Source organism: Eriocheir sinensis, chromosome 41, assembly GCF_024679095.1.
Source record: "Eriocheir sinensis breed Jianghai 21 chromosome 41, ASM2467909v1, whole genome shotgun sequence".
Classification (NCBI taxonomy): Eukaryota; Metazoa; Arthropoda; class Malacostraca; order Decapoda; family Varunidae; genus Eriocheir; species Eriocheir sinensis.
In genome coordinates, this window is record NC_066549.1 from 15927466 (window position 1) to 15942411 (window position 14946).

The 14946-nt window shown below is 42.8% G+C and overlaps 1 protein-coding gene across 4 annotated transcripts in view; it reads left to right on the forward strand.

Moving 5' to 3' along the window:
- LOC127009736 (AP-1 complex subunit gamma-1-like) overlaps positions 1 to 14946 on the forward strand; it is a 179686-nt gene that overhangs the window by 16955 nt on the left and 147785 nt on the right. For all 4 annotated transcript variants that reach the window (XM_050883114.1, XM_050883117.1, XM_050883116.1 and 1 more), the window contains exon 3: positions 6916 to 7099. In XM_050883114.1, the coding sequence (XP_050739071.1) occupies positions 6916 to 7099 (184 nt within the window). The remainder of the gene's footprint in view (positions 1 to 6915; positions 7100 to 14946) is intronic.

Here is a 14946-nt window from a genome sequence, read left to right on the forward strand (position 1 = left end):
TGGGAGTTGCGAGAATATGAACAAATGATACAAGACACAGTGAGTTGCCTGGATGGAATGTTGAGGGAGTGTGAGAGAATAATTATAATGGGTGATTTCAATTGCAAGGAGGTGGAAAGGGAGGATTGGCAGACGCAGGGAGCAGACGAGTCGTGGGGAGGAAGACTCCTGCAACTGACAATGGAACATGTGCTTACTCAGTGTAACAAGGAACATACCAGATTCGGGAAAGAAGGCGACACATCAAGACTAGACCTGGTACAGACGCCCCCCGCCATTCACGGCCTCACCGTTCACGGATTCGCTTATACATGGGTAGGGTAATTGCAACACCCCCCGCCGAATGCGGATGAAAACTCGCGTATACGCGGTCTGTAGCGCCCAGCTCAAATGTTGCGCATTTAGTGTTTACCTTCGAAGCTGGAAGAGAGAAATCAGCTGAAAGAAAAGGTTATACACTCGTCCCTCAAATAGTACGGGGGTTAGGGACCCAGGATCCCTGTACTTTCGAAAATCTGTATAAAATTAGTGCCCCCCTCAGAAACACTCCTGGGCTGTGTTTGAGAGAGGGAATCGGGACTCTCAGAACGTCCCGAGTGCTGTCAAATGTGTGATGCGGCAGCACGAGTAGCCAACTCGGCACGTCTGCTGGCTTCCAGCTTTGAGAGGTGGAGCGCCTTCGTGCTGTGATGACATCATCAACAAACATGGCGGCCCAAACATACACATATAAGTGTTTCCATTGCATTTCACCTCTCTGTGCCACCTTAACCACTGCAGCTTCCTTTACATCTTCTGTTGTAAGAGTTTGTCAGCCAGGACAGCTAGTAATGCATGTTAATCGTCGCCAGGAAGATCAGCGTACGCCATTTTGCTGCGAGTGAGATGCTGTTGCCATAGCAACGATGAGGCTTACTAAAAGGACGGCCTTTATCTCCACTCTTGCAGCACTCTTGGAGCACTGGCAGTTACTGCAGCAAGAATTTCTTTTACATTATTATTTTCAGGGTGTTGGCCCTGAGGAAGTACAGGTAACTCTCGATTTACGCGAGTATTGTGTCCTTGAAGAGGTCGCGTAAATCAAAAACAATGTAAATCAAACAAGAGGTAGGTTTCTATCGAAGTATAAATATTCACTTCATTCAGTGGAGAGAGAGAGAGAGAGAGAGAGAGAGAGAGAGAGAGAGAGAGAGAGAGAGAGAGAGAGAGAGAGAGAATATCCATATCACCGAGATATCCACTCAAGCACTCAGTCTCAGCCTCACTCGTTGCATTTCACTCGTGTGAGGAAGAAATGAGGGACACCATGAGCGACTGGCTAGTATTGGTATGGGTACTGAGCAGTCTGGTACCGGTACATACCGTAAAGCTGGTACCGTTAGTACCGGTACTGGTACCTGCCCACCCCTATTGTTGAGTGGCGTGGCAGCGTGAGTACTGTATTGTTGTTCAAGTGACTCGCGGGAAGAACTGAGCTCAGCTGTGTGGCCGCGGCGCCATGTGAGTCCAGTTGCGTGAGACATCTGGTGGCCACTCCATAAAATATTGCGTATAAGTGAAAAAACGTGTAAATTAAACATTTCTTTGGATTTTGGACCCCGTGTTATTTCAAAAATGCGTAAACCAAACTCACGTAAATAGAGAGTTACCTGTAAGCCTTTTCAAAGGCTGTAGTTGGGACCAAAAGGGACAACTACCTCCTGAACCAAGACCAAGACCAAGATGATAGATACAGGGAACACTGCTCTCATTCTCGTGGTATGCTCTCTCTACGGCAACGTAACTCATCCCAAAACGTAACTTCTCCTAAATCTGAATTCTTCTGCAAGGTGAACACCTATCTCGAACACTTTGGGGTGCTTTCAGCGGGTGTTTTGGTAGAACAGTGTTGCCACTCGTGCCATGGCTACTTAGTGTGAAGAGCGGAAAATTAAAAAACCCTAAAAAAATTCTTCCATGATAACCCGTTTAAAACTGAAACCATACTATTGAAAACTGTACTATTTGAGGGACGACTGTATAGTCAATCGGGGTTAAAAAAACATCGGGTAAGTTGGGGTAAAAAGTAAGATAGTGATACAAAGAGGAACAGGTTACAAGAAGAAGAAAAAGAGGAGACAGTTTGTTTACCACCTGGCCGCCTGCCGCTGTACCGCCGGCCTGGCTCCTGCCTGGCGCACACTCGCCTGTGTCTGTGTCCACACACAACTTTCATTATTCACCAAAGACCTGTAAAAATATTTGTGGTAAATTTCCGCAGCGCCATTAGTTGCACGCACACCCTCCATGTGTTGGTGAAAGGGAGGCGACACTTGTTGGGAGGCAGGTGGGTGGGTGGGTGTCTGCCCCCTGCCCACCCTTCCCCTTCACCCTTTCCCCCTCCTGTCCACCATCATGCGCAGCCTCTCCCCTCACCCTTGCTCTCCTTTCCCCTCACCGCCACATACACGCTGAATGTTCCGCCGCCCTCCGCCCCGCCCCCGCACGCTACGCTTGACTCGCGCTCATCCCTCACCTTCCCGATGCCCCTGCCCCTCCCTCACCCCTCACCCCTCTCATGTCCAAGTGTGAGGCTCTGTTACATCCCTCCCTTAGAAATCCATTTTTTTATTCGATCGAGATGGTAGAATGAAACCCTATTTTCCCTATTTGATTATAGTCCCGTCGATTTCGGATTCGCTGATCACAGGAATCTCGCAGAACCAGACACCCGTGAACAGCGGGGGCTTCTTTATTTAGGAAGGAGCCGGAAATAATAGAAAATTAAAGAGGCAAAACATCAGATCAGCAAGCCGACCGTAAACAGAGAGTTGTTATGAATGGTATATCATCTGACTGGCAAGATGTCAAAAGCGGTGTTCCACAGGGGTCGGTGTTGGGACCTGTTCTGTTTTTAGTATACGTAAATGACATTGACGAGGGGCTATCGTGTAAAATATCGAAATTTGCAGACGACACAAAAATAGCCAGCAGAGTCACTACGACAATGGATAAAGAAGACTTCCAAGCTGATCTCGAACGTTTAAGTAGTTGAGCACGAACATGGCAAATGAATTTTAATATTGAAAAGTGCAAGGTTATGCATATCGGAATCAATAACGATCGTATTCATTACCAAATTAACGGAGTGCAACTCTCTGAAGCCAACAAAGAAAAAGATCTTGGAGTAATAATTTCGAACGGTCTTAAACCGAGTCAGCATTGCACAGAAGTAGTAAAAACTGCCAACAAACTGATCGGAATTATTGGTCGTACATTTGAACACAAATCAGAAAAAGTAATATTGACACTACAATTCGTTAGTTCGCCCACATCTTGAGTATTGCGTTCAGTTTTGGTCTCCCTATTACAGAAAGGATATTGATAAACTTGAGAGGGTGCAGCGTCAAGCCACGAAAATGATCCCTAGACTGCGAGACAAACTATATGAAGACAGACTTAAAGAACTTAACTTATTCAGCTTATCATAGCATAGGCTAAGAGGTGACCTTATAGAAGTGTTTAAAATTTTCAAGGGATTCGATAACGTTAATGTTCATGATTATTTTACAGTCTCTCAATCAAGTGTAACAAGAAACAATGGATACAAAATAACGAGGAAGCGTTTCAACTCAAATGTATCAAAACACTTCTTCTTCAACCGTGTCATCAATGTATGGAATGGTCTGCCTCAAAACGTCGTTGAAAGCGAAACTATTTGCACGTTCAAAAACCGACTAGACAAATATTTAGAAGCTAACCTGAACATCCGCTATTTTGCTCCGGTCTAACAGAAAGTAGTGTTAGCTTAGTTGTCGTGTATGATCTTCCTTCTGTCCATGTAAAATTCCATTGTAGTTTTTCTATACTACATGGTATTCTTCCTTTTCATGCCAGCCTCGGCTGGAGGGACTGGTGGGAGGGGAGGAGCCTTCGCCTTTGCTGTCCTGTGTCTCTGACTCGTAGATTAGAGTAGATGGTAGCAACAACAAACAGCCTAGTTAGGACCAAGAGGTCTGTTGCTGTTTGCTTTTCCTTTGTACTCCTCCTCCTCCTCCTCCCCCATCTTTCCCCATCCTCCTCTCCTCCCTCCCTCTTCAAAATATCCTGCATATGTGAAGAAGAATGAAAGGAAGAAAGAGAGAAAAAAAGGAGAAAGTGAAAGGGAGAAAGCCAGAAAGAAATAAGAAAATCAAGAAAGAGAAGAAGAATAAAAGAGAAAGAAAAGAGAAATCAAGAATGAAATAAAGAAATAAAGAGAGAAAGAAACAGAGAAGGAAGGAGAAAGAGAAGAAGAATGCGAGAAAGAAAGAAAGGAAGAGAGGAAAGGAAACGGAAAGAAAGAAAGCTAATCGCTATATCGCGGGATTTTGCGGTAAAATAAGCATTTTCTGGCCTAAAAAATGAATACGATATAAATCAACGTACCAAGTAGGAACACACCTAAATAAGCACCTCCGTCACCCACCTATTTTTTATTTTTCCGTCGCGGCCTATTGCGCCATTAGTCTTTTCTCTGTTCACTCCTCCCCCACTTCCTTTCTTTCTTCTCCCTCTCCGTCCCCATATTTTTCTTCTTCCTTCTCATTTCTTTCTTCTTTTCCTTTCATCTCCCTCCCATTTTTCTCTTTTAATCTTTTTTCCTCCCACTCACACCCTTTCTCTCCCCCTCTTTCCTCACCTTTACCTGACCCTCCCTACCTCCCTTCTTTTCCCATCACATTTCCTCCACTCATTTCCCTTGTTTCCTCCTTTCTCACACCCTCTTATCTTTAGCCTTATCTCTCACTCTATCACCCTTCCTCCCTTTCTCCTTCCCCATTAGATTATATGAACACACACACACACACACACACACACACACAGAAGGTGAAATGGAAAGGGTGTGGGGAGGGAGGAGCGGGAGTGAGAGTCAGGTCATTTCCTGACTGAAGCCCTTACCTGACTCTCCCTCAGGACCTCACCTGACTCTCCCTCTGGACCTGACATGACTCTCCCCACTGTCGCTCCCTCCCCACACCTTGTTTTCATCCTCTTTATCTCTCCCTGTTTCCTCCACTACTTTTCCTTGTTCTCCCTTCTTACATCCTCTATCGGTATTTTCATGACTCACTCTGTCCCTCTCCTCCCTTTCCTCTTCTGTATTTACCTAATTGTGATATAAAAGAAGTGACCTACGCTCATATTGTCCTTTCTCTGAGTATTCTTCCGCCCCGCCAAACTAATTCCTGCGCGAAGTTCGTATTTACGAAGCAAATGTCGAAAGTCGAAACAAGAATTATAGTATCATTTATTGGGACCGCGTCGCAACAACGAAATGTCGTAGGAAGTGTTCGTAAGAGTGTGGGAAAGGTCAATAGGAGTGTGGGAAAGATTTATGAGTGTGGGGAGGGTTGATAAAGTCTTAAAATATATATAAATAATAAAAAAAATATAAGGTCACTACTTCGTGGATTTTCGCCTATCTGGAACGTAACCCCCGTGATAGACGAGGGATTACTGTGTATATATCTCTCTCTCTCTCTCTCTCTCTCTCTCTCTCTCTCTCTCTCTCTCTCTCTCTCTCTCTCTCTCTCTCTCTCTCTCTCTCTCTCTCTCTCTCTCTCTATATATATATATATATATATATATATATATATATATATATATATATATATATATATATATATATATATATATATATTTTTTATGCTGTAGGCAGGTGTTCCCCGAGATATGAAACAATTATTTCATGGGTTCCTCCAAGGTGTAAAGGTTTGGAATCTGCTGTAGCCAAAGCTTTTTTTGCCTCATCAGCTCTCCTCTTGTTGACAGTATATTCTGCAGTAGTGTTGCTTTTCGAGCTTCTATCGCTATTTTTATGCTGACTGCTTTTCATAAGTTGCTAACTGTATGCCTCTATCACCACTCCTGCAGCCCTGCTGCACAACACCTTATGCTCTAGCTCACTTTTATACTGTCCAAACCTCATGTAAAAGTTACTCAGCATCTTCATTCCTTCTACTGGTTTGCTCTGGAATAGCCTTCCCTCCTGTATTTACTCCTTCCTACAATTTGAACACTTCCAGTCAAGAGGGAAGTATGAAGGCACCTTTTTAACAAAATCTTACACTATTTGAATTGCTCCTTCACTTTTCTTTGTAGAAGAAGAGGTTAGTAGTGATATATTTTTCTGTGCTCTCTAGCTGCCTCATTTACTGTAAAGAAATAAGTAATTTCTGGTAAAGAGGCAAAATGCCATTACCCTCAGATCCAGCATCTATGAAGCATGAATGTATTTCTTGGAAGGTTTCATATTCATCAAAATGCCTATTTAGTTAATTCACATCACAATTGTCCAAAATAACCTGTTAGCAAAATAACCAATTCATTGTAAAAACATCAATTACAAGCTGCAGATATTTTTGCATATTTATTAGCAAACTTCAAATTTGAATGATGCTGACAAGTTACTAGGCTTATGTTCTGGGTTGCAAGTTATGATGCAACATCATGTGGATAAAAGTTTGACCAATTTTTTTGTTGTATTAGTGGTCAAGTATTTATTACCTTACTCTTTTTTGAGTTTGGGCAGCAAAATTTGTTGAAACTCATTTGTATTGCTTTGTTCCTAGGTTTGATTTTTTGGTAGAAGTGTGCAATATGTAGAAGAATATTTCTCTAGCATGTGTGATGGATGGCAGGTGTAACATTATATTGAGTTATACTTCATAAATATATGTAACATACCTATCTACTTTCTCCCTGCTTTGTTCCATTAAGTATAGTTGTACTAATATGCGTGGGTTGATGTAGGTTGTCCAGTGTTGATATCACGTTCATAATTATCCTGTGAAAACTTCTCCTTGTAAGAGTTGATGAGCCCCTTGTAAATGAATGATATATAGAACTGAATTACAGAAAATCCAGTTACTACATGCATCCTTCATTTTCCAGTACGGCAGCCTAATCCCATCCGCCTACGGGATCTGATAAGGCAGATTCGGTCAGCCAAGACTGCAGCAGAGGAGCGAGCAGTAGTAAACAGGGAATGTGCATACATCCGCCTCACTTTCAGGGAAGAAGATTCTGTATGGCGATGTAGAAATGTTGCCAAACTTTTGTACATACACATGCTTGGGTAAGTTATGTTGTCATTTAAGCAAATATTACTTGCTCTTTTCAAATGTCTGGAGGTCAAGATTACTAATGAAAGTGCTTTAGGTGTAAAGTATACTAAGTTATACCATATAAGGCATCTATTTTTCCCCATTTCTAAAGAATGGCCAACATCCACACTCAACCCTCGGCTATCACGTCTAAAGTTGCACAGTATAGCTGTGCTATTGCCAAAATAGGGAATGCAATGTTAACCCCCTCGGTGCCATGCATTTTTCGCAAAAACCTTCCCCTGGTGCCAAGCACATTTGGATTTTTTGTTTTTTGTGGAAAAATGTTCAGAATGAATAGACAACACATACTTGATACATTTTACTACTCATTTCTTAAAATTTCCAAGATTTCTAGGCGCGGGAAGTTTCCGATATTTGGTGTTACATTCCATAGACTTACTCACCCCAGGGAGTTCGTCTATCAAACTTCTGCCTTTTGGCCTGAGAGGCAGCAGAGGGTTCAAAAACCCTCCTTGCTTGGGCATCATGTGAGTGGCGAGGCATTGGCACCTGACTTTCCTCACCACTCGAGCTACCACTGTCACTATATATATATGTATATATACGTAAAACCCTGATTATCCGAAAGCGGATTATCCGAAAAACCGGATTATCCGAAATTGATCTGGATAATGCAATTAAATTTTTTTTTCTATACTAAAACGTTATAAAACATCAAAAATAAATAAAAGTAACTACATATGTACTATATTAACACATTTAAAATTGATAAGAACAGTTAAAATGAATATGCTTTCTAATACGTATTGCCGAAATAGCTTGTAACGAATAGATCAATGTATTAGACAAAAAACATTAAACAAACTCTCAACAACACCACGTCCGCACCTTCGCCCCAGCAAGGACGTAGGTGCGGCGAACGAACAAACTACTGCACGACTACTCACACCGTACTCTCAAGACAACGACACAAACACGACTCCCCTCTCCACTCCATGCCACATTCCCCTTCCAACATACGAGTTGCGCGATAATATGAGTCATCATACTGTGTCTCCACCTGCACGATTCATCAAGGTCACACTTGCAAGCTTGCACAACCATTCACAATCGCACTCTGCAACATTCACAATTCAGATCTGCAACGCTCACAAGTATCAACATACACTGGTCCAGACAAGGAGACACACAGACAAACATACAATAAAACATTTACATCACATGTTTTAAGCGTATTACTTTGTTTAGCGTAGCGTGTGTTTGTTTGGTTTCATTGTTTACATCGTCAGTCGGCGGCAGTCGCACACACTTCACACTGGGCAGTCGCATCGCTGCTCTACCTGTGCTTCAAAATAAGAACCAAGGTGCAAGATCAAAGTGATATTCATCCAAACGAGAAAGCAAGACACAATGCCGACGATCAAACTGGCGGCGATCAAAATGGCGGCCATAAATCCGGATTATCCGAAAAAATCGCTTATCCGAAGAGGCTTCCCCTTCCATTTCGGATAATCGGGGTTTTACTGTATATATATATATATATATATATATATATATATATATATATATATATATATATATATATATATATATATATATATATATATATATATATACACATATATATATATAATCTTTATCAAGGTCATTATCAGGCCCAAAGTCACTTAAATCACTATCCATGAAGTCACTAGGGGCTTCATCAAAGGCACGAGCAAAGTTGGATGTTCGCAAAATATGCTTTGCGCGGCGAGACATCCTCCCTGCACTGCGGTCAAATCAAGAAAGGGACCCATACCCTCGAGATCCCTAGAGGCTTGGTGGGGGGGTGAAGATCAGTGACTAGGAGGGGTAAAGGTATGAATAGTGTCCTGACAGAGTATGAAAAGCTTCTCAGTCAAAATAAGGCCACAACAATTTTTCTAAATTGCCGCTGTAGATAAACAGCGCTGGCACGCAGCGTGCACCTACCCACCGCTGTAGATACACAGCGCTGGCTCCCTGGGGGTTAAGGCATAAAATGCTACATACCATCATAATTTTTAATTTTTAATTTCTCGGCCCAAACCTATGACAGCTATTTTTTTTGTAACTACAGTACCCTGCTGAGTTTCGCGCTTGCTTCATTCTGCAGGTATAGCGCTAAACTCGAGGTATTGAAAATACTGGAAAAGCGCTTATTTGTTCCGGCCCGTGGAGAAGCTGACTTTTTTTTCCCACTTTACTCCCTTGTTATCTCAAAATATGTACTGTGTAAAAAGGAAGAAAATGTGAAGAGAGAACGGGTGATTTTGAAGCCGCAGCTGAAGGCTGTTGGCTGCCGTTCATCCAATCAGCGGCCTCTAACTATAACGAAATGAAAGCTTTGTGAATCTGAAGCTGACGTTAATAATTAAATCATTAGTTCGTAGCTTTTACCGCGGGCTATTAGCGTGTTTCTCTGTCAATCTCGCCCCAGCACGTGTGAACACTGTCACCCAACCGCTAGTTTCTCGAGAATTTTGTACAGAGATTCAAAGTCGGCTGCATTTCACGAGAAACTCATCGAAGTTCTAGTCTGAAACTCAGTCAACAGCATGTCGGTTATTTTCTTGTGAGGTCGGTAAGTTGTGGTCACAAGAAGAAGAGCGTATCAGCTGATTGGTTCAGTAGCTACCTGCTTGTTTATTCCAGTACCACAATGAGTTCCACGAAGCTTGATAAGCTTGGAGTAACCAGGTTGAGTAGGTCTTGGACTTGAGTCTTGTCCAAGCATAGCCACTGCCTCATTGTGTCTGGGTCCTCACTGCTAAGTTCTCGTAGCACTTAACGGTAGGAAGCTGTAACACACTCTCCCTTTGTCTCCGAGCTAACCACTCACAAACCAACAAATGCTTTCTCCATTTTTCTTTCACCAAACACCACAAAGCTAACTGCTACATCTGGATCCATTGTTTGTTTTGCTTTTCAGCTGATATATCCCAGAATGCAACAGTCCTCTGTATGACCAAACTTAAAGATAAATAGTAGGCAAAAATTTGTCAGGAGATAATTTAGATGGAAAATTCCTGAGAAACTAGCTTGTGTGACCGCATCTTTAAGCTGCTGGTGTCACACTGGGCCTTTGTCCTCCAACCGCGTTGGTGATAGGGGTGATCGGCAACTCCAGCTTTTCCGGGTGTGTGTCACACACGGCCAAGGTCGGTTGTCCATATTCACAACATAAACAAAGCAGTCGCCCTGTATCGATTAAATAATAAACAAAGCAGCTCTGCCAGTCTACTTTATGAGTTTCCTTTTGGTTGGCCATTTTCCACTGCTCCTCACTCCTCAGCCACTGCTGTCGTCTATTTGTTTACATACAGCCGCGTGGTTGCTTGTATCCATAACTGTTTTCCATTCGTACATACAACCGACAACTCGATCCCGGCTGAGCTCAAGGGCAGCCGCGGTTGCCAGTAGCCCCAACGGTTGGAGGAAAACGTCTAGTGTGACATTGCCTTAAGGAATCGCGCATAATGCTGATGGTAGGTAGACTTGACCAGTACAAGTCAAAGCAGCGCGAAACTCGGAGCGATAATGCGCGAAAGTCGGGATGATAAAAATTTAGGATCGAGCGCGAAACTTGAGGATCGCGAAACTCGGATAGCGTGAAACTCGAGAGGGTACTGTAATTTTTTCCTATTTCTCTGCCTTGGATCCTTTTGATTTAATTACAGATGGAAAGAGCTTGCTTTTAAGTGTACTCATGCATGGCTTTATGACTCCTGCACGAACAAGTGTTCTGGAAAGCGGGTGCATCTTCATTGGCTCTTGATAAAGTCCAAAACTAATGGAGACGCATTTTTCAAACTGGGTTTAGAAGGGCAAAAATTGTACGCTTGACAAACCCTAACCTCACCCTACTTCCTATTGTATTTGTGGTCAAGTTTCCCTTTATGGTGGTGGAACTTCCTTCAACTAATTTCCAGCCTGGCACGATCCAGTAGAGACTCACAGATTGGGACCATAAAAAGACACGCATCTGGTTAGGGTGGCGGTGTGAGTCTCGTTTGGTTTAGTTTTTTTTTTCAAAGTTTTCTGCCCTGTTTATAATAATTTTTCCCTTTTTCATTTGCTGAATATTGAATGAATAGTGCATAAAGTCATAAGCTATCTAATATAGACTAAAAATTAATAGAAGTGGAAAATAAACACAGGTGTTTTTTTTTATGGTTCGAGAAGATGGTCAATAAATAGCATCGCAAAGTTCAAATTCACAAAGTAAAAGCATTAAAAAGCATGTATTAACCCTTTCCTTGCGCGCAGTGTTGACGTGACTATCCCCTCAGGCGCAGTCGGGCAGCCCAATTGGGGGTCTCTTTTAACCTCTGTATCTCAAAAACTATTCATCACAGCTAAAAACCAAAAATACCATTGGAAAGAGGAGGTCCAGATCTATAGGAGTCGGTTATGTATGCCTCTCTTGCGAACGTACATGCACGTTCAGGGAGTGCTGAATGTTAACACTTAACGTCAGTGCGTGCGTGATGATCAGCCATATTGAGGGAACTGCGGACATCTTTTCTTCAGATTCTGGCAAGGGAGTATTGCCAACTGCAATATTTACAACTATTTAGTCAAAGAATCAGTCGGGGATAGGTGAAGCTATGCAAAAATGCCGCTATATTGGGCAAGAACATCCACCAGTTACTCGTCCGTACATTTGCCGCGCTGGGCTGATATGATTTTCCACCAAATTTAGTGAAGAATCCACTCAATTGGCAATCCTGTGTTGTGAGAATTAGTGTTGGAACACTCTCATACGCGGGAGATTTGAGTGCGGGTGGAGGTTGCAGCGGGCGTTTAGCGCCACCAGCAGATACGCCTAACGCCTGCTGCAAGCGTTTAGCAATGAAAGGGTTAAAGGGTACAGTAGGCACGCCTACTACGCAACACTATGGGCGAGAAATGATCTCACGTAGTAGGAATTCACGTAGTAGGAATATATATTCTCATGGGGAAAGTGGTATATGGGCTGATTGACATTTTTTGTACCTTAGAGATAAAATGTAGGGAATATTTATATGATACACACACACACTCGTACGCTCACATATGCACACTCATAGGCACACACACACACACGGGAGAGAAAGATCTTGTGTCACCAACTTGTCATGTTATTACTCAAGGGTGACAGATTTAATACAAGAGAGAGAAGGCTGGGGGGATGGAGTGTACCTGGATTTGAAAAAGGCATTCGACTAAGTACCGCACAGAAGACTAATTTGAAAAATTAAAAATAGGGGTGGAGTGGGTGATGGACTGATTAAGTGGCTGGAGGACTTCCTAAATAACAGGGAAATGAGGACAATAATCAGGGACAGGGTTTCCAACTGGTGCCCAGTGATGAGTGGGGTCCCACAAGGTTCGGTGTTGGCGCTAATAATGTTTGCTGTTTATATAAATGATATGGTGGACGGAGTGACCAGCTATGTGAGTTTGTTTGCAGGTGATGCAAAGCTATTGAGACGAGTCAATGATGTGAAGGACTGTGAGGCATTGCAGAGGGACCTGGACAAAATCTGGGAGTGGAATGGTACATGAAAGATGGAATTCAACCTTGGGAAATGTAAAAAAATAGAGTTTGGTTGGAGTGGTAGAAGATGTGAATATGATTATAAGATGGGAAGTGAGATAATATGCAGAGGAATGAAAGAAAAAGATTTGGGAGTGACTATCTCAGAGAACATGTCACCGGACAAACACATCAACAGGATAACGGGACAAACTATGAATTTGCTGTAGAACATAAGGGCGGCATTTGTGTATTTGGACGAAGAGATGAAGAAAATAATAGTTACAATGATAAGGCCAAGGTTGGAGTATGCAGCGGTGGTCTAGTCTCCTCACAAAAAGAAGAATATAAGAAAGCTGGAAAGAGCACAGAGAATGGCAACTAAGATGGTACTGGAACTTAGGGATCGGACTTACAAGGAGAGACTCAATAGCATGGGGCTCACAACCCTGGAGAGAAGAGAAAGAGGAGACCTGATAGCGGTGTACAGGGTGGCGAGTGGGGTGGAGAATCTGTACAGAGAGGACCTGCGTGTGTGGAACGAGAGAGGAACGAGAGGACGTGGAAAGAAGTTGTGGGCGACCACGTGTAGGCGAGATGTGAAAAAGTGTAGCTTCCCAAACAGAAGCACTGAGCCATGGAACAGACTGGAGGAGGAGGTGGTTTGTGAAAGAAACATTCATGATTTTAAGGAAAAGTTGGATAAGGGAGGATATGGAGACGGAACAGCGCGAGCGTAGCTCTTTTCCCGTATGTCACAACTAGGTAAATACACACACACACACACGCACAGATAGGAAAGGGACAGATGGGTTGATTGCATCTACCTGAACCTGAAGAAGCCGTTTGACAAAGTTCCACATACAAGACTGCTATGGAAACTAGAAAATAAAGGAGGATTGAAAGGGACAATGAAGAACTGGATGGAAGGCTACCTAAGGGGAAGAGAGATGAGAACATTGGTAAAGGACATGCAGTTGGAATGGAGAAATGTAGAGAGTGGAGTGCCTCAGGGATCAGTACTGGCATCAATACTTTTCCTAGTATATATTAATGACATGACTGAGGGAGTAAATAGTTATAATGAACCTGTTTGCAGACGATGCAAAACTGCTCAGACCTATAAGAAACAGTAAAGACTGTGAAACTCTGCAAGAAGACCTAAACAAGATTTGGAAATGAAGTATGGAATGGGGGATGAAATTCAATGTGAAGAAATGTCATGTTATGGAAATGGGAAAAAGTGAAGCAAGACCAAAATGGACATATAAAATGGGAGATGGTGAAACATTAAAGAAAGTACACGAAGAGAGAGACCTGGGAGTAATAATGCAAGATAATAATCAGCCAGAGAGTCATATAAATCGGATATTCAGTGATACGTACAACATGGTGAGAAATATAGGATTAGCTCTCCACTACAGTAAAACCACCATTTGCGCACTCACCATTTGCGCCCTCGCCATTTGCGCCCTCGCCATTTGCGCCCTCGCCATTTGCGTGGCCTTGATTTGCAGCCATCATCCCACCATTTGCGCAGGTGGTCTTGCCAATTGCGCACCTCGCCACTATGGTAACGGCATCTCACTGGCAGCAAAATGGCATCCGCTGATCTTCTGAGGACGTTTACTAGCTGTTCTGGCAGCAAAATGGCGTCCGCTGATCTTCTGAGGACGTTTACTAGCTGTTTTGGCAGCAAAATGGCGTCCGCTGATCTTCTGAGGACGTTTACTAGCTGTTCTGGCAGCAAAATGGCATCTGCTGATCTTTTGAGGACGTTTACTAGCTGTTCTGACAGCAAAATGGCATCTGCTGATCTTCTGAGGACGTTTACTAGCTATTCTGACAGCAAAATGGCATCTGCTGATCTTTTGAGGACGTTTACTAGCTGTTCTGACAGCAAAATGGCATCTGCTGATCTTCTGAGGACGTTTACTAGCTATTCTGACAGCAAAATGGCATCTGCTGATCTTTTGAGGACGTTTACTAGCTGTTCTGACAGCAAAATGGCATCCGCTGATCTTCTGAGGACGTTTACTAAACCATGAAAATATTTATTTTCATGCAATTGATGTGCAACATAACTTCAGCCATTAACCAGAAAGATAGTCAGAAAGATAATTAAATAGAGGCCACACCTAGACAAGTGGACTTAACCCCTAAATTGTGGCAATATTCTGGCATTTTCCTGAAAATTGCTCATTCTCCATTATCAATTTCACAGCTCTGCCTAAGTCAATAACTTTAAAAATTATGAGCATTTCCTCTATCCATCCTTCCTCTTCAATCTGCCACAAACCCAAAGTCTCTACATCA